The 24741-nt window shown below is 42.8% G+C and overlaps 1 protein-coding gene across 2 annotated transcripts in view; it reads right to left on the bottom strand.

The window, feature by feature from the left end:
- Positions 1 to 2865: 2865 nt before the first annotated feature.
- The window catches only part of LOC146194963 (fatty acid synthase-like), a 138836-nt gene continuing 116960 nt past the window's right edge, over positions 2866 to 24741 (bottom strand). For both annotated transcript variants that reach the window (XM_084597596.1, XM_084597597.1), the window contains exons 25-30: positions 21753 to 21989; positions 17065 to 17292; positions 16018 to 16262; positions 12287 to 12547; positions 4389 to 4646; positions 2866 to 3215 (exon numbers count right to left, since the gene is read on the bottom strand). In XM_084597596.1, the coding sequence (XP_084453722.1) occupies positions 3096 to 3215; positions 4389 to 4646; positions 12287 to 12547; positions 16018 to 16262; positions 17065 to 17292; positions 21753 to 21989 (1349 nt within the window). In that variant the 3' untranslated portion in view covers positions 2866 to 3095. The remainder of the gene's footprint in view (positions 3216 to 4388; positions 4647 to 12286; positions 12548 to 16017; positions 16263 to 17064; positions 17293 to 21752; positions 21990 to 24741) is intronic.

The following is a 24741-nucleotide window of genomic DNA, read 5'->3' as shown; positions in this document are numbered from 1 at the left end:
TATGTCAATGTCAGGTTGGTACGGGAATATTGTGTCGACTGTGGTTGAAGGACGACCGCTGTAAATAAGATAGGAGAGAAAGCAGTAGTAGAACGCGTAGCTGTATTATAAACGTAAGTGACATACGGATGGATGACATCCTAATATCAGATGTCGGAGCCGACATGCATAGAGACCATGTCGCCAAGGGTGCGGTTGAAGCGCGCAGTGAGGCTGCTAGTCTGTGCATGATAGGCGGAAGTGGTTGGAGGAATAATGCCGTACTCGGTAAACAATGCTTTCACATCATAGAATAAAATGCGTCCTGGGTCGCTGACGTCTGGTTTCTGCATGCATACCTTGTCAGGTGGCCACCCGATACGATGGCCAGTGGTTTACGGCTACAGTGTAGGAAAGCGACCCGTGTAAATCGATTCCGACGTGGCGAAAGGGCATAGTGGGCAAAGTAACGGCTGAGAGTTGAGGAGATGGCTTGCAGCATGGGTGAACGTACTGTATGATGAAAGTTTACATGCCCCACCAGTAGTAACGCGGCCGGAGACGAGTGTACGTTTCGAAGACGCCCACGTAAGGAGATTGTGGGTAAGCATGTAAATAGTCAGCGAGCAGAGGTGTCGGCAAATAACGCGCAACTGAGCGTCCCCCTTTACCCTTGTCGTTTCTTTGAGATCGCTCTTGAATAAAAGGTGCCAAAATCTTTACTCTGATTTCGAACTGCCCAGTATTGTAGTCATCGGCATGTCTTGTTTTTGCCATTGCACTATTTTCATTCCTTCACATCTTTCTATCACCGATAATATTTAAAGAGAGCACTGATTTTCCGTGTATACAACTTTTAAAGATTGGTTTTGGTCCTCGCAGATCACTCTTTGAATCAGAGATGGGAGAGAGCGGTTTTGATTGGAGGCATGAAATAATGTATTTTTCGGACCCCTTTTACGGTTTATTCAATCACAATTAGTTCACTGATAACAAATGTAAAGACCTAACAAATGAGCGCAATAGTTACTGTGAAATTCGTAGATGGGCTGAGTAGGGTATCAACACAAGTCGAAAAAATTTAGCTGGGGTTTAGCTTTAGTTAAACCTGGTAGGTTGGGTAAGCAAAGCCGACGCAGATTCTGTTCTTCTTCTTGTTCTTTTTAATTTTATTCTTCTTCTTCTGCTGCTGCTTCGTCTCCTTCTTCTGCTTCTTTGGCTTTTGCGGCGCGGCGAGGCTACCAACCGGGTTTACCCTACGGCTTGAAGGGCCCCATCTGCGGTCGCTCTATAGACGTCAAATGTGACTATTGGCCGGGTTTACGCGACAGGTCGAAACCTAGCGTAGTATTGCTTATGTAATAAAATGTAAACAAGGTTGATGAGGTTTAAAAGTTGTAGAGGTAGTAAACCGAAATCTTTGAGCGGCCCATATGACATTGATAATTCTGTGACAGCTACCGCGTTTTGCTAATGCAGAGGCTGTGTGGAAAACGGGCGAGCAAGAAGAGAGCTGCAACTGCGCCGACTTTGGTACACCACCTACACATTCGTTGGTTCACCAATGCCCGATAAAAATACAAGGAAAATTTCTAGGCAGTTTTCTAGGCAAATATTACTTTTTAAGATCGGTAAATTGTTCTTGAAAATTGTGCAAGATTGCCTTTAGAGTCAAATATACACAAAAGAAAAAAAATCGTTTCGAATCGGACACTGCTAATACGGTGTGTCATCGCACAACTGTGACAGGGCGGTCGCGACAGTTATTGTGGAGGCCCGCTCGGCGTGCCGAGTGTTCATTGCCCTAAGAAATTTGCGGGTGAGCTTCAAGCAATCTACTGTATATTGTACCATACTGTAAATATCTTTCTTTATTTTTTGTTTACCTGCCCTGTCCTTTCTCCCTGTCGCTGCACCTCTTTGATTTCCTCTGCCGCTTCCGCACTAACCCTTTATTTCCGCCGATCCAGTTCAGGTGCTTCAGATATCAGATAGCAGATGCCGCTGAAATGCCGGAACGTGATATCTGACGCTTGCACTATTTCGTTCAAATCACACTCATCCCTCGATCTTTGAACATATGCAACCGACATATTTTTGATGGGAAAACATCTGACATGGCTTTGGCTCCCATATTAGACTCCTAGACGGCACATGCTGTATTATTTCCAAGTGTAATTAAATTATTTCATATTCCACTTTCCTCATCCTCTTGCTTTGTTTCTTCGAGTATGTGTTCGCGAGTGAAGACACTTAATCCTCCAAGTGGGAGCGAGGATGTAAGCTTTATGAAGGGTGGATGAAAAATAAGTGTGTGTTGTGAACATCTACGTTCGTGCGACAATAAACTGATTCATTGCTGCTAGACTAGGTTGTGCCGCTGCGTGTTTGCGCGGCCTCTCAATAAATCCGCACTGGTGACTTCCTTGTGAAAACGAGAGTTTTGTGACTGACGGCGAATAATGTCTGATATGCGCGCGCATGACACTTTTTAGGAAACGGCCCCAGACAGCTTTTAAAGAGTTCCGAAGACTGGCAGAGTGGTCAAACCCAGAAGTCATATTAAAAGTATACATTAGCGCTTTAGAACAATGATGTCTAACTACATGCGCGGCCTGCATATGCCGTAGTTCGAAATAATTAGCTACAAATGTTTCATATCGGTACCAAATAGGTACGCCTTGTTCTAATTTTCACATCAATGGTGATTCGTAGCCTAACAATATGGCAAACTGTAGAGTATTGGAAATTGCGTTAAATCCCAAGTACACAGCAGTTGTCTGTCTCACTAACTGTAATTTTGCCTCCGTCAATGAACCCTTTGGCACTAGTTGTCTTCGTTTTAGGCAGATAGAACCTTACAATTAAAACATTTACACAGGACAAAGCTGTTCGTCAACTGAACCTGGTGGCATTTCGCCCAAGCCAAGATCTCCAGTTGTCAAGTGCTTTTATTTGCCGCATGCTGCGTGAAGAAACCTTCAAAACGACAAGCAATGGGTTCTTTTTTCAAAACACACAGTGGACTACATCCACGTCTTAATTTGCACTCAGAAAGACAAACTGAGCGCTACGAGCTTAAGCCTAAGCCTCAGAAATTTCTCTCAAAGGGAGAGCTAGTTTCCATGCTGAACCAGATGACTGATGATAGAAGCGCATTCATGCGCACTTGATCCTTGGAGAAAGCTTTCGTGAGAACCTTCGACGACCTTGATACAAACCTTCCCATCGCAGCACTGAAAGTAATTGAAAAAAGAATGTAAAGCGAAGAGCTACAATTGTGAAATATGAAGACAAATTCCCAAAACAAGGCGCACACACTGAAGGAGGAATAAAGTGCACAAACTATTTCTAATAGCTAGCTGGTTCTGTGCGCCTGTGTAGCTTCAATGGAATGCCCAGCGCGACGCATTCGTTTTGATTTTATTCAGATAATCAATTTATGCATATAACGCGCATCAGTGCCTGCAGGATAAGCGATACTGCCTGTTAAATTATGAAGTTCGGAACAGCGCACTGCGCTAAGCAGCATTTAGGATACTGCGCTAACGGAGAGGCCATTTCAACATACCTCAGTTTTCTCGAACAAGCCTCAGGAAAGTGCTGCGAATTTTATTTAGAAGGCAAAATCTGCCAGATTAGTCCTAATTTCAGGGTATGTTAGCGCCTAAGGTTGAAATATAAAGCTAGGCATTTTCAATCATTAGAGATGCGCTTGGCTGAGCTCTTCAGACTATTATCAAGTTATAAATATTCCTAATAAAAACAACAAATGGTTATGCTCAGTCTCGACCCAATGTTGTCAGCTCAGGCTCTTACTTTTCAGTTTAGCTGTAAATCAATAACGGTGTATCGACGAACCATCTCTTATTACTCACTGCGAGTCTTTCGACAACATATCAATACAATTCTGATCACATTATCGATTTAGTATTACGCCACAAGTGAGCCTATCAGTGACGAGGGGGTGTTGTTCCTGTGTCATATAACGCCTGCGCTAAGCGTGTCAGTCTGGACGCAAATAAAAGCTTCCTAAAATAAAGTCTGTAATTAAGCATTGCGCGAGGACACACCTGGTACTGGTACTGCCATTTCTACACTATTACCTGTTATTGCGGAACCGTAAAATGTTTTATTTGCTCAAAATGCAGCCGAAGATTATTTTAGAATTAAATTGCATCGAGCGACATTTGCCATAAAAGTTTTCAATGTAAAACGTAGACTCAATCTGGTCTGCACCAATAATGTCTGCTTTGAGTTCTACTGAGCCGAAAAGTATTTAAACCATTGCATGCAGGAGGTCTTAACATCAAGTGATTATTTTCTTGAAAGTGTTCTTTCTTTATAGACGCCTACCCTAGTTCGCGTGAGTGATGATAATTCTTGAATGGAAAATAATAAACGCTTACTTCGGAAGAACCATAATCAGGTGGGAGATGCCTGCCAGATATTAGCGGCATAGATGCTTTGATGAGAGTTATGTTGCCATGGAATTTGATTTTGGGCCGATAATTCATTCCTGCCTTGCGCAGCTCGAGGAAAGTGCTGACAGCTGCGGCGACATCTTCGCGCGGAGCCTGAGGTCCAGGGCTGCATTCCAGAATCATGTCCACTGCAGCGTCTTTCTTTGCCTCTAAATCTTGGTGTTGCTTTATCCGGTCACGAACCTGCGGTAACGTTTTTAGTGTTACGTTAGTGTGTCCCATGGCGCTCAGCAACCACTTTTGACCATTAAACCTGTGCTGAACTGGAATCATAGCTCAATGTAAAGTTTTGCCCTGTAAGCAGGGACGCCAGCGCAATTTTCGAATGAGGAATGGCGGTTAACAAAAAAAGCGATTTTTGCAACACAAAAAGGTTAGGGTCGGGCTTGTGGATACTTTAATTGGTCTTTCTTCGTGGAACTAAAAATGGTCGAGAAACAAGCACTAATCAGAGCAGAATATTTTTACCGGTTGGTAGCTTTCTTCTAGATTATTTCCAATTGCCTTCACAATAAGCTACAGCTAGTTTGTATGCACATCATCCGCACCTTTACGGAAGCTCTCTTTACGATTAATTTGTTTAACCTTTCAGACAGTTAGGGTCCTGTAGAAAAACTATAATTATAAAGCAAAAAAAATTGGTTATCCCTAGATTAATAACGACGTTATATCGGCTATTGCAGAAAGGGAAATGGCTTGGGCCCGTTGTAGGCTTTCGCCTAAGAACACTCAATTGAGGGCACTTTACAGGTCTGCTAGCAACAGGGCAAATGCATTACTTCAATAAAAAAGACGTCCATATTTCCAGGCAAGGTTTGTGGCGTTGAAAGGGAAGTCAGCTAGGTACTAGGATGTGGTTAATCGCTTATGTGGCTGTGCACCCAGAAATGTAGCTGATTCCATTTCCCGCAAATTTAGGGCGTTATCTCTGAAGCTTGAAGATGTGTAAATGCTTTTTTTTTTGGCTGCTGGTCTGGCTGCGCATTAAAAAGTACGTAGTCTACTATCTGACAGCGTGCAATCGCTGCTTAATCAGCATTTCTGCTACCTTGCACTGAACACCATCTACGTTGCCTTCCTTCTGGCTTTAGCAGGCGAAAGTTTCCTGTGTAGGCCCATATAGCAGTCGATACACTCAGAAATGTTGGAAAGAAAAAGCATGTTCTGCTCGCTATTATTAAGGGCATAATTTCCACCCAAATAGTACCTGAGGGCTTGGGAAGGCAATGGTTACCCATATCTCTAAGAGTGCAGTAAAAAAAATGTTTAAATTATCGTGGTAATTCAATCCTACCATGCATTACGCATGCTTTACAAAAACAAATTTCAACAATGACGATCACTTTTCTTGAAGCTCATGACGTGTTATCTGGTAATCAGGGTGTCTTAAAGGTCGTGGTACGAAGAACTATGTGATCTTCTAAGCAGCTGAATTGAAGAAAATGAATTTGCTTGTGTTTTATTTCTGTATTTGCTCAAGGCGTATGATTTTGTTAATCATGATTAGTTGTCAGAATAATTCCACAATTATGAATTTAGAAGCCCTTTTCTGTCTCTCCTTGTTAATTTTTGATCCGGTCGTTCACACCTCGTTGTATTAGGTAAATACAGAAGTGGCCAGCAGCAGACTAAGTCCGGTGTTCCTCAAAGATCTACACTTGCACCACTCTTGTTTATATTGTTATCGGGAAACGCGGGACCAAAGTTACGCGGGACATCCCCGTAACAATATTATATGTCAATGCTTTGAGCTTTGTATCCAAACTGCGCCTTGTTTTTCAATATGCTGATAATACGCTCTTAGTTGAAAGACACGAAGTCTATGACAGCGTTATCTTTTACTCAACACAATAGCGAGTTCGTTATGTAATGGTTCACTAATATTTTAATTAATGATAACATTAAAAAGACCATCATCATCATCATCATCAGCCTAACTATATTCACTGCAGGGCGAAGGCCTCTCCCATATTTTTCCAATTAACCCGGTTCTGTGCCACCTGCATCCACTTGACCCCTGCGAACTTCTTAAACTCATCCGCCCATCTAACTTTCTGCCGCCCCCTGCTACGCTTTCCTTCCCTTGGAATCCAGTTTGTTACCCTAAGCGACCACCGGTTATCCTCTCTTCGCACTACATGTCCTGCCCATGTCCTGCCCATGTCCATTTCTTCTTCTTAATTTCCGCGAGAATGTCGGTAACTTGAGTTATTTCTCTGACACACTCTGCACGCTTCCTATCTCTTGTTACCCCTACCATTTTTCGTTCCATAGCCCTTTGGGTTGTCCTCAACTTAAGTAGAACCCTCTTGGTTAGCCTCCATGTTTCAGCCCCATAGGTGAGTACAGGTAAGATGCAACTGTTGTATACTTTCCTCTTGAGCGATACCGGTAAGCTGGCAGTCATAATCTGCGAGTGCTTGCCAAGTGCGCTCCATCCCAATCTTATTCTTCTTGTTGTTTCCTTTTCGTGGTCTGGATCTTCGGTTACTACCGGTCCTAAGTAGGCATAATCGCTTACAGCTTCCAGTACTTCGCTACCTAATATAAACTGCTGTTCCTTTCCGAGGCTGTTGAACATTACCTTCGTCTTCTACATATTGATTTTGAAGTCTACCTTTCTACCTTTCCTGTCTAGGTCATCAATCATTATTTGCAGTTCATCACCCGAGCTGCTTATCAAGGCAATGTCATCAGAAAATAGCAGATTACTGAGATATTGTCCATCTACCCATATTCCTAACTGCTCCCATAAATACAAAATAAGTATTTTTTCTCAATTATGTAAAGGGAATTCCTAATGACGTGTCGATTCGTTTGCACAGACCAAATTGTGCTCATTGCAAATGTCGTTCAGTCATGCCTGTGCCAACGGTGAAATACTTAAAAGTATTCTTCGAATCCAGCATGTCTCGGAATACCCATTTGTCTTTTGTCTGTTCTCAACTCCGGAAAGTTTCGTGCTTGCTGCACTCTGTTAATACCCTTTTCCCTATGTATGTACGCAAGAAAATATTATACGCCTTAGCCTACAGTGTGTTACGCTATGATATTTGCTGCTTGTATTTCTGATTACCCGTTTGGAGAAAGATCAACAGCACACTAAAATCCACCCTTAAATCGGTATTTCATGGTAATCCACGAGATGAAGATACTAGCGTTTTCGAACTTTAACTTATGCCTGACTTGTCATCTATTTTCTTAAACAGTAGTTCTTAAACACATCTGGACAAAGGATTTTTGCATACCATATGTTTATATGAAAGATTTGCGAAGTCGAGATCGTTTTCTCGTGCCTAGATTGCGAACCCGTTATGGCAAGTGCCATCGGAAACATTATGCTTCTGTTCTTAACCGGTTACCCAAAGAAATGTTTCCTGCTAACTCCAAAAAAAGGTGGTGAAAGCTTGTCTTATGAAATTACGTTGTTGGTTCCAGTATTATGTTTTCATGCTATGGCATTTTACATGCTTGTCTTTTTTTTTGTGAATATTTTTGCGTTTTATCTTCTCACATTCATTTTTTCTCTCAGTTTTTTGTTTTGTTCCCTTTATTTTTTTTCTCCCATCCTTTCTTTTTCGAACTTATCTGGTCGGCATATGACTTATATGCTGTTTACTGCCCGGCACTGCCATGCAATCCTTCTAAGGCTTTGGCAGGCTCTCTTTTGTATTGGAAAAATGAAATAAAGATCTTTATTATTATTACTAAAATATGTTCGAAATATTGCTTTCAAAATTACGTTAGGAAAAGCTTGAATTGTGTGATTGGATGGTGCACATTGCTCAAAACGGTTATTATGATCTGAAGTAAACGCTCTCCGCTGTTTGTACAATAAATACTGCAAAATGCAGATTCACAGTCGAAGTTGTTAAAACGGCTTCACCAAGTATAACTGTCTGTATAAAGAGTAATTTTCTATGAAGATCAAGTAAAATAGGATAAAAGAAGAAAACACGACAGGCGAAGGAAGGTGAAAAGAGAACACCTTCAATTACAGTTGTGTTTCTCAAACGTTTTTATTCACTATAAAAGGAGAACTGCAGGTTTAGTCCAGCTGACAGAAGTGGCCGCAAGTATATAAGTAGCATACCGTTCACTCACCTCACTCACCAACAACGGGTGAAGGATATACCACACTTATTTCTTCAAAATGGCTCGTGCCGTATTAAAAAAAATTCAAGCCATCGTTTAACCCAAAGTTGGTCCTATTTGACAACAAATTGAAATTTTCCTTTTTTCGTCATTTTAGCAATTTCTAACAAAGCAATCTACATAAGCATTCCTAAACGTTTTACCATGAATATTGTAACGTAAAGATTGAATTTAGCTCTTATGCGGGACGGAAAGTCAAGAGCGTCGTCATGATCGTAGTGAATGATGGAGTGCGTCGTCAGCAGTGGTTTATTTTATTTCTTTAACAGTCAGATACAGTATTCTCTACATTACTTGTGCTCAAAAAGGGGAGCCTGAGCGGATATTCTGCGCACATGGAATAAGGCGACACACACACACAAAAAAAACAAGAAAAATACAAGAACTAGCTTGCTTTCTTGTTGATATGAATCGGTCGTCCATGGGTATTTGCATGGATGGATAAACTATATCAGCGCCCCCTTTGAAACGCGGTGGTAGCAGTTGCAATCATGCTCATTTTTTACTGTACCTTAATTATTATTTTAGAATGGGTAACTATACTATCATTCTATTTATTGAAGTTTTCTTTCTACATTACTAAAATTATATCACTTTTCTGGTTTTAGCCACGAATCTTTCAATCATTTTTTGCTATCTTCCACCGCAGGTTCATTCACCCGGCTACTGGTATCTCTAAACCCCAGAGCTTCATGAAGAGTGACTACGCCTGCATCGACTTCCGGATGGATATCATTACATTCGAGTATAATATGGTCAATTGTTTCACTGGAGTTACCACATACAGCACATGCGTCATCTTCATTGTTAAATTTCTTTTTGTAGCTGCGCGTTCTAAGGCCCCCTGATCTAGCTTCAAAACGGAGGGCACTGCATCTTGAGTTATCAAAAAAGCTTCCTTCCTGATTTGCCTTTTCCACTTTCGGTATAGTGCCACACTCTGTTTCTTTCCCAACGAATTTATGCAATTTTTTACTTTCTGTATTTTTCACCTGTTGCTTAACGCTCTTTATTTCTTCGTCCTTGTGACCAGCATACTTACTGGTTGGTTTTCTAGTTCTTTTCCTCCGTTGTGAGTCAACGCTTTTTAAGTCTAGGTATTTAAATACTTTAGCTGCCCATCTGTTACTGTCCAATTTTCTCAGGCGTTCCTCATATATCATTATACTCTGAGCTTCCCGTACTTTGAACGATGCCCAGCCCATGTCTCCCTGTACCGCCTCATTTGTGGTTTTGCCGTGAGCACCCAGTGCTAAACGTCCGACGGCTCTCAGTAGTATCTGCAACAGGAGAATCTGCCCGCCCTGCATACTTTGCTAACCCGTAATAACTGACAAAGATGTGTTGTGCTCGGAACGCAATGTACACGTTATCGCGTTATATATTGTGGTACAGCCCCCCAACGTCAGCAATGCCATGGGTTTTTTTGTTTAGTTTTTTTTTTTTTGTTGTCCAGATAAAGACTTCGTAGTCACGAAACCTGAACTCCAAACGATAACACAAGCCGACTCTGAGGATTGCTTTTGTGCCAACGTGGGGTTCCTCACACACGTCAGCCTTGTAGCAACCAGACCTGCGGCGCAAGAGATTAGGCAGGTCAAAGAGCCGCATATTCTCACATTGTGCATGCAGCACAGGGTGCACGCAGACACCAAACTTTGTTGACATTTTGATGAAGTATACAGTCCTTAATGAGCATGCTAGTGCTTCCAGCGACATAGAACAGGACGTACCCAGAATATCGGTTTCATTAAAAATCGCTAACCAATAACATAGGCGTTTCTCAGTAACACTCAAAATACGAGGAAAATGAAACTAAACTTAAAGAACTAGTCGAGGCTTGTTCGCGAACTAAAAAAAAAACAAGCAAAAGCAAGGATAGAAATCCGAACCACATTACGACAGTCCTCATTCTAATAAAACAGTATTTTGGCCACAATATATATGGGCGGCTGCGGCATTTATTTCAAGGAAAACATGAACCTAGTGGCAATTTTATAAGTATTAGCCGCAAAGCTTTGAGGGCTCGCGCACAGTACCTAAAGAATATATAACTATTTTGTAGCATGAAAAGGCAGAACACTATAAGTTATGGTACTATTTTACAGAAGAAACGTAAGAGACACATTGGATTAGAAACGAAATGCGCTTCGACTGGATAATATTATCAAAAAATTTGATGCTCAATGCCGTCTCCGTGCTGCTCACAAGGAAACATGGCGGATAACTGACATGGTAGTAAATAACTATTTGCCTTGGCCACGGTCAAATATAATAGCTGGGGACACAGTGTCCAGTGCTGTTTGAAACTTTACTGACGTTTGGATGGTAATGAATGGCTAGGTTTGGTTTGGTTTTCCCGCTTTAAAGTGCCAAAGCAACTGAGGTTATTATAGGCGCTGTAGTGAAGGACTGCGGATATTTCAACCAATTGGGGTTCATTCGCAAAGTAGTCGAAGCGTTCTAACGATTGCACCACCGCCGCACATTGGTAATAAATGTAAAAGTAAAATAAAAAATAATAAGTAAAACCTTTATAAAATAAAACCAGTATTTTGAACACATGTTTTATTAGTAAACTATAATTAAATGTGTTCTGAACAAACGAATGAACGAGCCTTAAAGGTATAATATTTTGTCCTTTTTCCTATGTCTTCAAAATTACAAACATAAATTTTAACTGTTCGAATTGTGCGCAACCACCTCAGCTAAGGTACAAAATGTCCATGTGAGAATAAAATTAGCGCAATCTAGCCAGTAGATGAGTTGAACGTAGGTAAAGCTGTTTAGGGAGCCCGTGTTGGTGGATTTATTGAATTTATTTAAGGAAGTAGGGCTTCAATTTTGTGCGTCTCGGTTCTTATTGCGTCAAGGGATTACACACCAAAGAAAAATAATGAAAACAGCAGTTAACAAGACAAATTTCAGTGCGCGTTGCCCTAGGTTCGAAAATAACGCCCACATCATTGTCGGTTTCTGATGGCGTTGCATGTGTGAGAAACCAAAATTTGTTTAATCAAGTGCTCCCGCAGTCGGGCAGTCATGTTGCCTCGTACTTGTATAAAGATTAAGCGACCCTCCATAATGGAGTGGACTTGCAATAATGTAGCGGATACCCATTCGCGTCAACCCAAGCCCAGCTATACGGCTCCATACACCCCTTTCTCAGAAAATTTGTAGTTCCTTCCCCAAGCCTCGGCGTCAGCTACTTGGCAGCGGCCCCTGTTCTGTCTTCACATAAACGAAAGCGGTCTTGAGCTAACCCATCACTTGACGCTGTCGGATATTTCAAGGCTATGAAGCACTTAGTTGTGGACGGCATGTCTATATATACTACCACTTTTTTTTTGCAATGCACGATTTCGGACGTCGTTTTAGTATATATATATATATATATATATATATATATATATATATATATATATATATATATATATATATATATATATATATATATATATATATATATATATATATATATATATATAGAGAGAGAGAGAGAGAGAGAGAGAGAGAGAGTTTTGTATTGAAACGACCACACAAAGTAATGTGGTGAGAGGGGGGGGGGGGGAGCTGGTTAAATACAGAAACACATCGAAGGCGTTAAGTCAAACCACGCTAGACATAGCGTAATTACAATTAGTTAACATTGTATGCTACTTACGAACCTTTGAAACGTTTTCGTCCAGAAACTGCATGACGTACATGCAGAGTAGCGTGCTGTCTTCGTCGTCGTCGTTTTCTTTCAGGGCGCCAAAAGTAGGAGTCATTACTGTAGTTACGTAGCGGGCACTGCCATCCAGGAACGTCAGGCTTCCCAGACTAGCTCCGGATGCCTGAAGCTGGACTGCCATTTCGAAGGCTACTGCGGCGCCAAACGAGTACCCCACAAGGTGGAAGGGGCCCCTGAGATTTGAGTTTCGTATGGCCTGGAAACAGCACAAGAAGATTAGACAGAAAGGAAGTCTTTCAACAAAGTTGAAATTACTGCGAGTTTACCAACTACCCACAATCTCGGTGTATATAAGAAGATCTTAATGGAGCACCACAAAATCTAATCCCGCAAGACATAGAGAGTCACTCAAATGTTAAATTTGGCGTGCCAGAGCGCCAGTGTTTTGGCGTTCGACTGCTCATCCAAGAATAACGCGATAAATTCCGAGTTCACATTTTGATCGAGCTGAATGCAAACGCGCCTGTGCATTGAAAATATGTAGCAGACGTTTAAGAGGAGCAGGTGTTATCAAAGAATCACTCCATCCCAATACTCGGTACAAACCCGTGCTTCCAACCGCTGTCCTCGACTAACCTCCGCACTTGACTGCGAATGTCGGGAATCTAAGCCGAACATGGAGAAGACGAGAGCAATGAAATGACTTTAGCGTGCGCATGATATTTTCAGACATTAGGAAGATTTAGTGGAGCGGTCATTGCGTGACGGCGCACATATTGGAATAACGGGACAAACGTGCACGCGAGTGTGCAGAACACCAAGGAGGAAACAGCGGCAGCACAAGCAGTCAATTTTCATGTTACTTAGATCACTTTTCCGTGAAATAGTGGCGGAGTCTGCCAAGTGAGACTCGTCCGCTTCAGTTCAGTAAGACGTCAATGCGTTATTTGTTTACACTTTTACAAGGTACAAATCCTGTTGCCGCCGCTTGCTATGATTGCACCTTCCATTGATTACTAAGTTAGGATTGTAATTCATCATTGTTTTGGCGATAGACTGTCAATTGTAACCTGGCAAATGTAATGGAGCCTCCACCAGTTATGCTACTGTCTGCAACTGATCCAATTGCAGCCCAAACGGTCGGGACGTAGCAAAAATGATTGCAGGTTTTTCATAGAGTTTAAAATATTTCAAGAAATTGTACGGCAATCGATAATAGATCCAGAAAGCGCTTTGAACGCTTTAGCAGAGTAATGCAATTTATCCCTGTTTAAGCTGCTGGTGCTACGAATTAATTTACTGAGATAGCAACACACCATGCCACTTTTAATTTTAGTCGCCGAGGCATACCTTTTATTAAGGAAATCAGCGTCAGTAAATTTAACGGTACCAAAAAGATCTCCTATATATGTACTTGCCTCCGTCTGGGCCATTTCTGCACCCAGTAGAAGACAAGTCCACTCATTGAAACGTTGACTAGCGGGCTGATGTACAGCTCCCCCTAGCCCTATGTTCGGATACATTCGACTTTGTTGGCCCATCTTCTAAACCTGGTTTGAACCTTAAGCGCCCGCAGGGAATATATTTGTCACCTGATTCAAATCACTCTACAGCCCGGAGGAATGCACCTTCGCTCACAGTATAGTGGCCAACGTAAATGTGTTCTTTATAATCTACTTTATGCTGCTTGAGTTTTTTCTGAAATGTCACGCCATCTTTTTCTTCCGAGTGTTCATGCGCACGTCTTGCGCCACAAGTAGAGTAAATTACGAACACTAGGCAATGCTGTGTCAGAAGCGTACATAAATTATATACAACTGACATTGTGAAGGCTGCTCTAAAGAAATGATTACAGTCTGAACTGGAATTATTGGTCTGCCTATGTGATCGGGCGTTTGTTGGCAGAAGTGGCTTTACATCATTTTTCATTCCCTCATGATGTAAACCAGTCAACAGGTAAGCAAGACGACGATTGAAGAGGTAGAGGCTGCTGTTACCCGCCCAAAAGGTCAAGAAGGCTGCTCCCAATTGCTTACATACGGTGATTGTCTCGAGGAACCACCAAGTGTTCGATCTAAAATGGATCTCCAATGCCATCTGACTATTAAAATCTACATACATTTCATAATAGAAGCAGTCCATTTTTACTGACTCCGAAAATATTACAGTGTAAACCGAAAGTCTCGAAAGTGATGTATGCGTGTTCTTTTTTGATTGTGGAGGGAGCTGTTGTAAAGAACTATTTGCTCTACCGAGTCTTAAATATTAGTTCTTAAGATTACCTCCGCTTTCTGATGAAGCTGTGAAGACAGCTCAGGTGTAAATGCTACACTACACTGTCCGGTAAAAATGCGGAAACAAATTAACGGGGGTTTACCTTTGTAAAACCAAGTAGGAAAGGTAGCTTCACGATGGTTAACCTGGCAAAGTCTTGTTATGCATTTCATTTTGCTGAGCGTTTATTTTGTATTTGCCAGTCTAAACCATCGTGTAGCTAGAGCTTTCCACTTGGTTCAACAAAAGCTAAACCTTCGTTAATTTTTATGCTCGTCTGAACGCGTGATATCACGCCCTATCACATGAGTACCACATATGGGCTTCGTGCCAAACGCGCCGGCGCTGCTTCCGTTACATATGTACTCGGTTTAAGAGGCCGTGATGGTAAGGCCTGGCACGTGAACACCGCATGTCGACATATTTATAAGCGCGCCGATGCTCCTTCCCGCATGTACTCAGTGTAGGATGAAGTGGCGTCACGCCGCCTTTTGGCACTTCACCGTCGAGTCACTCACGTGACCAAAATTAGTTGAAGGGGCTTTCACAAGACCCTAAATGACCTTGACATTTGACCTTGACCCTTGACCTCTGTAATGGCATGACCCTCTGTCTCATTAGGGACCTTCCAGTTGTTCTCCAACCGTATAACTTAAGCTTTGACCTTGACTTAGCCTTGAAAGTCATGGGCTGCGCACAACAGAGAGTCCGAAACATTTAGTAGTTAAGCGACTACTTCAAAAACTATTTTTCGCGAAGCGGTACTTCATTCAAGCGCTGCAGGTACTAGTCGACTGCAAAGGATGAAAACGGTCAAAGGTCTTGGGTTGATCGCAATGTTCATCTCTGCACTGTTCCCTCTTTCGCAAACTTTCACAAGAGGTAATTATCATATCTGTAATGTTTACTTCACGCACATTCGTGCGTTTCTACCTTCAATGTGTGCTAAGGTACTAATGAAGAGTTTTTTTTAACGTAAAGTTAATTTAACACCACAAGAAACGCTATGGAGTTCTAGGGTTCAAAACCAATTCTTATCCCATATCTTTTCAGTGTTTAGAACTTGAAGGATTTAAGTATGGCAATATTGTTTCATGCAAGCCAACAGGACGCCAACGAAAACGAGAAAATCGTTGGTTCTAGCTCGAGCTCCGCTCCTGCTTCATGTCGCCGCCGCTTGAGTTGCGGTTCTGCTGCGGATTTAGGAGGCCGGCGCGGACAACACGCTCTCTCAAGGCAATCTTGAGCTCGCGATTACATCAGATGCCGCAACCAATGGATTTAACACATACTTGTAAGAAGTTAGGCTTTCGTAATTTCGGCTGAAAAAAAAATACTAGATTTCTCGCAAGCAGAGTTCTCGCTTTAGGCGAAAACAGATATTATTTTTGAATCAAATGAGGCAGCGCCACCCGAAGAAGTAAATCGGCAGAATTAGGTTTGCATTCGCACCTTCAAGTACGTGGCAGCTAGCTCTTCAACGCATTGCACAGGGACGTCACGTGCCAGCTGCACTCCGATAGCGGGCACAGACAGATGTTTAGCCATCTCGAACAGCGCTTTCACATGGCCTTCAATTGAGTGCACTAAAAAGACGGGTGGGGCTCCAAGTGACCGGTTCATTTCAATCAAGATGCTTTCCGGAACCGGATTCTCGAGCAGGCTCAGGGGGAGCACTTTAAACGTGTCCATGGTGCCTGTGAGAAATTGGAGAGAAAAGGCAGTCTATATGAGCTGCTCCTATAGTGAATACATTTGCTTGCTGCGACTGCAGAGACTGACATAAAACATCCGAAACAGGAATATTTATTATAACACAGGCCGCTTTTGTAAGCACAGGGGCAACTAACAATTTGACTTCGCGACCACCAATTTTGCTGCCTTTGGGCGCGAAAAAAAGAACAGCTTTAAACACCGAAAGCATAATTTACGTTTCAGTGTGATTGTATTCTGGAGAGATATGAAACACGATGACGCCTATAGGAGCCAGCATGACGGACAGTCGATAGGCAAAATACTGGTTTGCGGTCTTTGCTTGGAGTGTTTCATTTTAACGTTGCTACGCTGGAACAACGTGATGGCAACTAAATGCATTTGGGTCCAAATGAATGACAGTGACACAGAAGCTTTTTGGCTGCTCGTTTATGTGAACTCAGCGGTAGTCAATCGAAGCGGGTAACCGGCTATACACGAAGATTTGAAATCGTTGGACATGTGCCCATATAGTCCGTCAAAATAGACGCGCCGGAATACAGGCAGGAAATGTTTTATACATGAACTGGCACTCAATGTTCGGTCTGTGTAAATAAATACTTGGTTTCGTAAACAGCATCCATATCTCGTTAAAAAGCAGTCTGATCATAATATATAGTTAACATAACAAGACCTCTGAGATCTGTTCCTTGCCGCTTGAGAACTATTTACATCTTATAGGTAAGAAATAGCAATATATCCTGGCCTTGAACTTAGCCCATTTAACGGTCTAGTTAATGCACTCACCTTTGCTCTGTTCATCTACCACGGTGTTCCGAGAAGCCGATTCGCTGTGTGCGGTGCCGTTGCTGATGTTTCTTAGTTGATTCAAAGTAAGCCGTCGTATCTCTTGAACAGAAAGAGTAATCTCGCACTGGCGCTCGATTATCTGCCTCACCTCTACGGCCATCAGGGAGTCCATGCCCATTTCGCGAAGGCTCGTGTTTGGGTTCAGGCTTGACGGATCCTTCACGCCTGCACGAATTTTGGACATGTCGGCATCGGGAATACCAGAAATTCGACTCAGTGCATGCAATACTTTTCTCAGATTCAATTTAAGCGGCTGCATTTATGCCGTTAAGCAGTTTTTCAAGTGCATGAAGCGGAAGCAAGCACTGGGTGGTATGATGGCCATAAAAGTCCTCTAAAAACAGCTTGTCTACCGAAGCATAGAAAGGGTTATTGTTGTGTCATTGTTGCGAAGTAAATATGATAGTGATTTACAATTGCTGAATATTTGCACCGATTGAATTTTTTTTATCGTACGCATGAGGCGCGCCTATGTTCATCACCCACAGAATTGCCCGCTCCTCGCTATCAAACCATAACGTGATCTGGATGCGCAAACCGCAGTAGACCGCCGAAGGTCGATTTATATTGACTGTTACTTATCCTTTGTAATCACAGTGCAAATGTAGCTGAATAGTCCTATCTCTACGAAGTAAATCCACCAAATACAGCCGAGTAGGGTCTGCTTTCTCCTCCCCATGTTCGGGAGTGCAGTGGTATAGTTTGCTCTTTTTTAAGTGAATGCCTTTCTAGGTTCACGGAGCGAAACTCTGTGTGCAGAAGTGCGCGCGATATGTGTGTCTCGTGTCACTGGTTATTATCGGACGTGTGAGGGGGGAGATTAAGAATGAAAACTATTGACGGTGATAGGTAAATATTAAAAGTTATAAATAGACATTGATAGAGTCAATGACTAAAGCTAATGATTTTGATTGATGACAAATAATAACGAAAATGAAATGCAATGACCAATATGTCATACTACGACCTGTAATGACTGCAACTGATTGGAAATGTCAAAATGCTTAGTATGAGTGGTAATGATGGCAAGGACTAGGTATGAACTACCTAACTAGCTAATGACTACCTAACGACCAGTATGTCAAACGATGATTTGTAATGAATGCAACTGAATTCAAATGAGTAAAAGTGCCTAACTATGAGTAGTAATAACTGAAACGACTATGCATTACTCAGCATGACTACGAAACGACAGTATGTAAAACGATGACTTTATTGACCGCATCTGAGTGGAAACAAGTAAAAATTCTTAGCGATGAGTGATAATAATTAAAGTGACTAGATATTACTCATCATGACGACAAGACGACCTCCATATCAACGCCGTGTTTACAAACAAACGGGGTGCTTGCTAACAAACGGGGGGCTCGCTACCCACAGCAGACTAGGGGAAAAAGCAGGCTTAACGCCCATAGGAATACATGGAAGCGAAAGTTTTTAAAATGTTTACAAATTTCATGTCGTAGTATTTCTGTAGAGAGCAACCATGAACATTCTAGAAGAGACTGCGAAAGTATGTAGTGCTATTTCAGAGGCGCAGCATTTTGAAACTCCGCCAAACATATGGGACTGCGAGTACTGGACGGGCGGCACATAGAAACATATGCAAACACAACTTGCCGCAACATTTACATCTTTTCGTAGAGCAGCAGACGAGATGACCGGTCCTTATGCGCTGGCGAGAGTTTCGAAGAACTGTGTGATAAGGCAGGATACGTCATTCCGGAGGCAATCTATTTTTTGGACGCAGGTAAAACAATTTGTTGTCGAGGCGTACACACCGCCGGAAGACTCGTTATCTTCTGGATGTTTCTCCGGTTCCTGCAAGTTCGCTTGTAATATACTGCATATCCATTGATTTTGCTTACTAATAATGGTGTTTCAAGGTGCGAAATAATCAAAAAGCACTTCTCAAACGTCACGACAATGGAACGAAAGAAATGGCCCACAGTACGTAGCAGATGGCGACGCAAACGACGCTCTGTGGAGCGTGGTCAACACCGGCGTTCGCGAACACGACTTCGTGAGCAGACGAGGCATTTTGGCCGTCTGCTGTTGGACGTGGTTTATTTATCGTTCGGCGTGAGGAGTGCCATTTCAGTGGCAGTGTTTAAAACGGAATGTAGCCTGCGCGGCAGCATGTCGCCAAACACGAGAAGCTGTCGCAATTGCGGAAGTACTACCTTTTTCTACTTTTTCGACGGTATGTCGACCTTTACAATGCACATTTATCTTAGCCTTTTAAATATTTGTTGCCTTTAAAATAACGTTGCATACATTACAACACTGTTTCTTCAAACAAAACATCCGCTAACGTTTAGCCATCTGCCATGTTTATCGCTGCTCTCAGAAGTCGGAAAATTGTTTGGGTAAGTTTTCTTTGCTTGTGTTTTTATGCGCCGTGCTCCCGACTTGCATCTCTATACTTTTTACGGTGTTTTAATAATACTTATATCCTCTGTATCTAGATTTCATAGTTTCATAATAGGTTCTACGATGTTCGAGTTACTTTGCACCGAATGACGACATTATATGCGCACTGTGAAATCAGAAAATTGTTTGAAATCTTTGGTCCCATGTATTCATGTGGCCGCTATGGCTTATTTTCACCCAGTTGGCCCAGACTGGCGAGACAAGTGCCACCGAATCTTGCCTTCGTCAAAGATCGGTGTTGGTGTATATGTCAAACAAAGACTCGAAGGACCGCAGCTGACTGGGAACGGTTAAAAATTCTTAGCGATGAGTGATAATGATTACACTGACTAGGCATGGCTCATCATGGCAAAGAAACGACCAACATAAACGATGACTTTATATGACCACAACTGACTGGAAACGAGCACAAATCCTTATCGATGGGTGATAATGATTACATACTAGGCATGAATAGACTTTCGCTGTTTTGCCCTTAAAAGACGTTTAAGAAACCCTCTACGTTTTGATTTTACGAATGAATTGTCGTGCTAGTTTCTACTGCATCCCAGCAATATTACCCATTTGAAAAGTTCCTTTGCCATGAAAAACTGAGCTACTAGGTAGAAGACCAATTTTAACGGAAAGTTAAAAAGATGGTAATGGATCTACAAGTCATGATGGTAGAGCGGTACAGGTGTACACACTGCTAGAAGAGCTTGGCATGTTTAGAAAACAACGAATAATAAAGCAATTCTATCAGCCAAGACCGAGCAGTAACAAGATGTAAAAGCATGCTTTGATGGGTATGCCTTGGTGATCATCTTCACAACGGCCATTCAGTGTTTGATGAAAACACGGGATACGTATGCGACCGGTGGCTCTCTACTACAATGATGGCGTCGTAGACTGACTGCATGGCAGCGTTGAAATATGGTGTCGACCCGAAAGGGAAAACCTACCACCTGCGCAAGCGAAAGTGGTGTTGCTGATTATGGCTGCATATCTGTCGTATACGCGGTCGTTCAAGGCTGTTTAAAAAATTCACCTTAGCAACTTCAGATGGCGGGATCGAAACCAGCATAACGTTAGCACCACACACTAACACGCTGTAAAACAGCCCGGCATTTTGCGTAGTCAGGTCTCTGCAAGTTGTTTTCGCAGAATGCTCTCATTAAATAACATTTCTACAGGCGTGGAAGACATGAGAGATCTTAGTATAGACGGCTTTTAAAAGGCTATTTTAAGAAGGCACCATCGGATCTTGATACCTCTAACGAATAGCCTTCGAAAACACGTATGCGATATTTGATGGTGCATGTTTAAAGATCACTGATCACCTCGCCTGAACAAGTTGTTTTTATTTTAGGTGGTCTGCTTAACTGGTCTAACATACTATTCTGCACACTGACGTTTAATATTTTCGATGAGGAACAACCACGCTGAGCAGTCATTGCTGTTACTCTATTGCAACACAAAGGAAGTTTGGTTCAAGAGCATTCGCTCTAAGAAGTTCCTTCATCGGGAGCAGAGACAGGCTCATTTCGGCATGGAAGTTTGGACAAATATCTAGAGAGACGCCGCTATGTTTTGTTTATTTGTTAATTTATTTCAAAATGCATAACTCGACCCAAGTCATGTCATATGAAAGTATTCATAGACCGCCTATATCACCCTTGATGCAGACATTTCTTACTGTAACTTACTACCACGCAGCACAAATAAAAAACTTTGGCTCATCCGCGCTGCGAGTCGTGGAACCATGCTACGGTTACTTGCAAGGGGGTACTTGTGACTGACAAAAAAGGAGGTATTTTGCGCGAGCAATAAACGCATCTACGTGTACATAAACGAACGCGTCCTTGACTGTTTGCTTCACCTAAACCAAGGAAAACACAACAATCTCTGCAGGTATTTTCATTTTATTCCCTTTGGGTGCGCCCGTTTCCAGGCCAGGCGGCGTCGCATGCGGCGCATTGTAGAAGCAGTTTACGCGGCAATTATTATGCTCACGACTATGCACTCCCTTTTATTATCGCATACGAAAGCGGAGCTGATGCACTTAAGTCGTCAAGTTTATTACGCACATATTGTGATATCTTGGCAATATTATCGTAATAAAAACCTTTCGCGGACAAGGTGAACAACTGTAACATAGAATCTACTGATCCATGCTGGTGTAACCCAAAATGCCACAGAATGCAACCACTTACCGAATACGCGAGCAATAGATTGAACAAGGTCAGGTTTCTTGTTGGCATCCACTTTGCTAGACTGGTCAGCCTTTGCGAAGCTCGAAACTACAGTTCCACCTTGGGTCATGAATCCGTCTAACACCTCCAAGCAGGAAGCAATCCTTTGGGGTACTGTTCCTGATACGATCGCATCGTCGCCTGCCAGTTCCCGGAACACACCGACATCGCCGATTGGGCCCCACTGGATAGCCAGAGCTACATGGAGAGAAAAGACTTCATAATGTCTACATTCCTACTTCTTTTCTAGAATCATTGTCTGACAACTTTTTTTTTCCTCGTAGCTATGTCATTAGTTTAGTTTATGGGGTTTAACGTCGGGAAGCAAATCAGGGATGAGAAATCCCGTGGTGGAGGGCTCCGGAAATTTGGACCACCTTGGGTTCTGACACTGACATTGCAAGCGCACTGACATCAAAGTCGGCAAAAACTACAGAAAATTTTCCGATGTTACGACAGAATTTCTGTGCGGGTTTTGACAAGAAGCCTGTTGTGACAACAGAACACTCTGTAGTTACATCAGGAATTTCTGCTGTTACAACAGACAACAGGAATATATTACAGAAAAACTACAGAAATACAGAAAAGTACTACGGAACTACAGAAAAATCTGATGATTACGACAGAACTACAGGATATTATGTCGTATGTTTGACACAGTTCTGTACTTTTTTCGACTGGGATCGCACCGAAAACTGGCGTCTTACTTGCCGCCTTCATCGAAAAGCGACCGCTGCAGCCTGAAATCGATCCCATATCCTTGGCCACAGCAGCCGAGCGCCCTGTACACAACACCACCGCGGCGGGACGCTATGTGTTTGAGACCTTATGTTACTCGCGTGAGGTTATTGTTAGTAGTTATTCATCTTTTGCAGTCCAATTCTAGTTGAGGTTCTATAATTTCGTTCTTGTTCATTTTCCATTAGCTGTTAGAAATTCTCATGGTGGACTTTAGAGAGCGTGCAAGCGCAGGCACTGAAAATATGCCTTGGAATGCCCAGATGCACCTCTAACAAAGGCACAATTGAAGGGGCACACGCTCGCCCAATGTCCATATACTTGTCACACGAACCACTTCGTGTATATTTACGAGCACTTACAAGACACCGTTTTCACCCACTCAGCAAGATTCTAGATGAGAGGCCGGACTGCAGTTTTACAAGTGCACTCCGCTGCCATCAGTCGCAAGTACCGACAGGATATGCCCTCCCATATCGTCCCACCCAACCACCATGGACGATGGATAAACCTTTGGTGCACCTTCGTGTTCCCGGAATACTAAAGAAATCAATGGTACCAATTAGTGGACTCAAACAACTTACTCTGGCACACATCTGGTCAGAATATCCCAGTTATATTCACGTATACACCGATGGCTCTGTGTCAGCACAGGCATCCGCTGCAGCTGTGGTCATATCAGCTCAGAAAACGACTCTGCATTTCCTTTTGGGACATACCTCTACATCAACCGCTGCCGAACTTGTAGCCATTCGGGAATCTATTCGCTATATATGTGGAGAACCACCTCGAAAATGGTGTATATTCACGGACTCGAAGACTGCATTACAAATTTGGAAAACTTCTTACGCCACACTGCCTATCAGTCCCTGGCACTAAACATTATGGAGCTCATCACATCTGCCCAGCTGCAAGGCCAAATGATAATGTTTCAATGGATTCCTGCCCACTGCGGCCTCCATGGGAATGAGCAAGCCGATGTTGAAGCGAAAAGCGCACTCATCAATGGCTTCCAAACAGCTGTGCCTTTTTCAAGAGCGGATACGACGTGTCTTCTAAAGAGTTATATGAATATTGCTACAGCAGCTTACTCGGCTCATTCAGACGCCCGACACATCCGTCTAGGAAGGCTCGATCGAACATTTAAATTTAATGTTCCGCGTGATATTCCGCGTCATCAGACATGCTTGATACATCGACTTCGTTTAAACGTGGCTTTCACGCGCAAGTACTTACATTTAATTGGACAGATGAACTCACCGGAATGTTCAACTTGTGGCATCCCAGAGACCGTGGACCATGTATTATTGGTGTGCCCAGAGTATGCGAACGAAAGAAATGTGCTAGCTGCTTCCTTGAAGCGTTTAGACAAGAGGCCTCTGTCGGAGGAACTGCTGCTGGGCGCTTGGCAGGACAAGGGGAAGGGCGTCCAGGCAGTGCGCGCTCTTTGCCGTTATTTGAGCGCCAGCGGACTTGATTCACGTTTGTAAAGCAAGCTGCTATGTCTGTATATATATTTCATATGCCTTCTCCCACATCGTCACCCATCATGACCTTCTTTCTTCTCTGCTTCCCCTTCCCCAGTGCAGAGTAGCAGGCCAGATTTGAATTATTCGGGCCAACCTCTCTGCCTTTTCCTTTCAATAAATCCATCTATCTATCATGGTGGATTTGGTCTCACCCTATTATGCATTGCGATCAAGTTGCAGCTGTTTTTTTCCTAATGTCATCATTTCTACTCTCCTGCACGTAAGATAATCACTTGACCACGTGCTAGATACTGTACGGCTTGCCAGCTTTGTGAGTCGGCGTCACAAAGCGGCAATAAGACTGAGGAATTTGAAAACGTCAGTAGGCCAGACGTTGGCCCGAGCCGCTTGTTCTGTTGAGATTCGCTGCGAGAGTCTGCTATTTTCCTTGCACTGCTAGCAAGCTGCACGCGAATGAGTACGAGAAGAAGTGCAACAGCGTGTTGAAAGGAGGGATCTGGCTTCAGGCGCAAGGCAATGTGTGCCTTTTTCTTATATTAAAGGCCCACTGTCCACACTTCGGTTCTTCCCCGGTGACTGTGAGGCTTCGCCCCCAGAACGCAAGGCCGCAAAATGTTTTTTAAAAGAGTAGCTAATAACGCAGTTACAGCCACCCCAATCACCCGATTATGTCGTGATTCTCTCCTTCCGTTCCCTCGCAAAGGTTTTTCACTCTCCTACCC

This window comes from Amblyomma maculatum, chromosome 3 (genome assembly GCF_055883805.1).
Source record: "Amblyomma maculatum isolate TAMU_Amacu chromosome 3, ASM5588380v1, whole genome shotgun sequence".
Lineage (NCBI taxonomy): Eukaryota > Metazoa > Arthropoda > Arachnida > Ixodida > Ixodidae > Amblyomma > Amblyomma maculatum.
The sequence above is the reverse complement of the archived record's forward strand: the minus strand, read 5'-3'. Positions and strand labels throughout refer to the sequence as shown.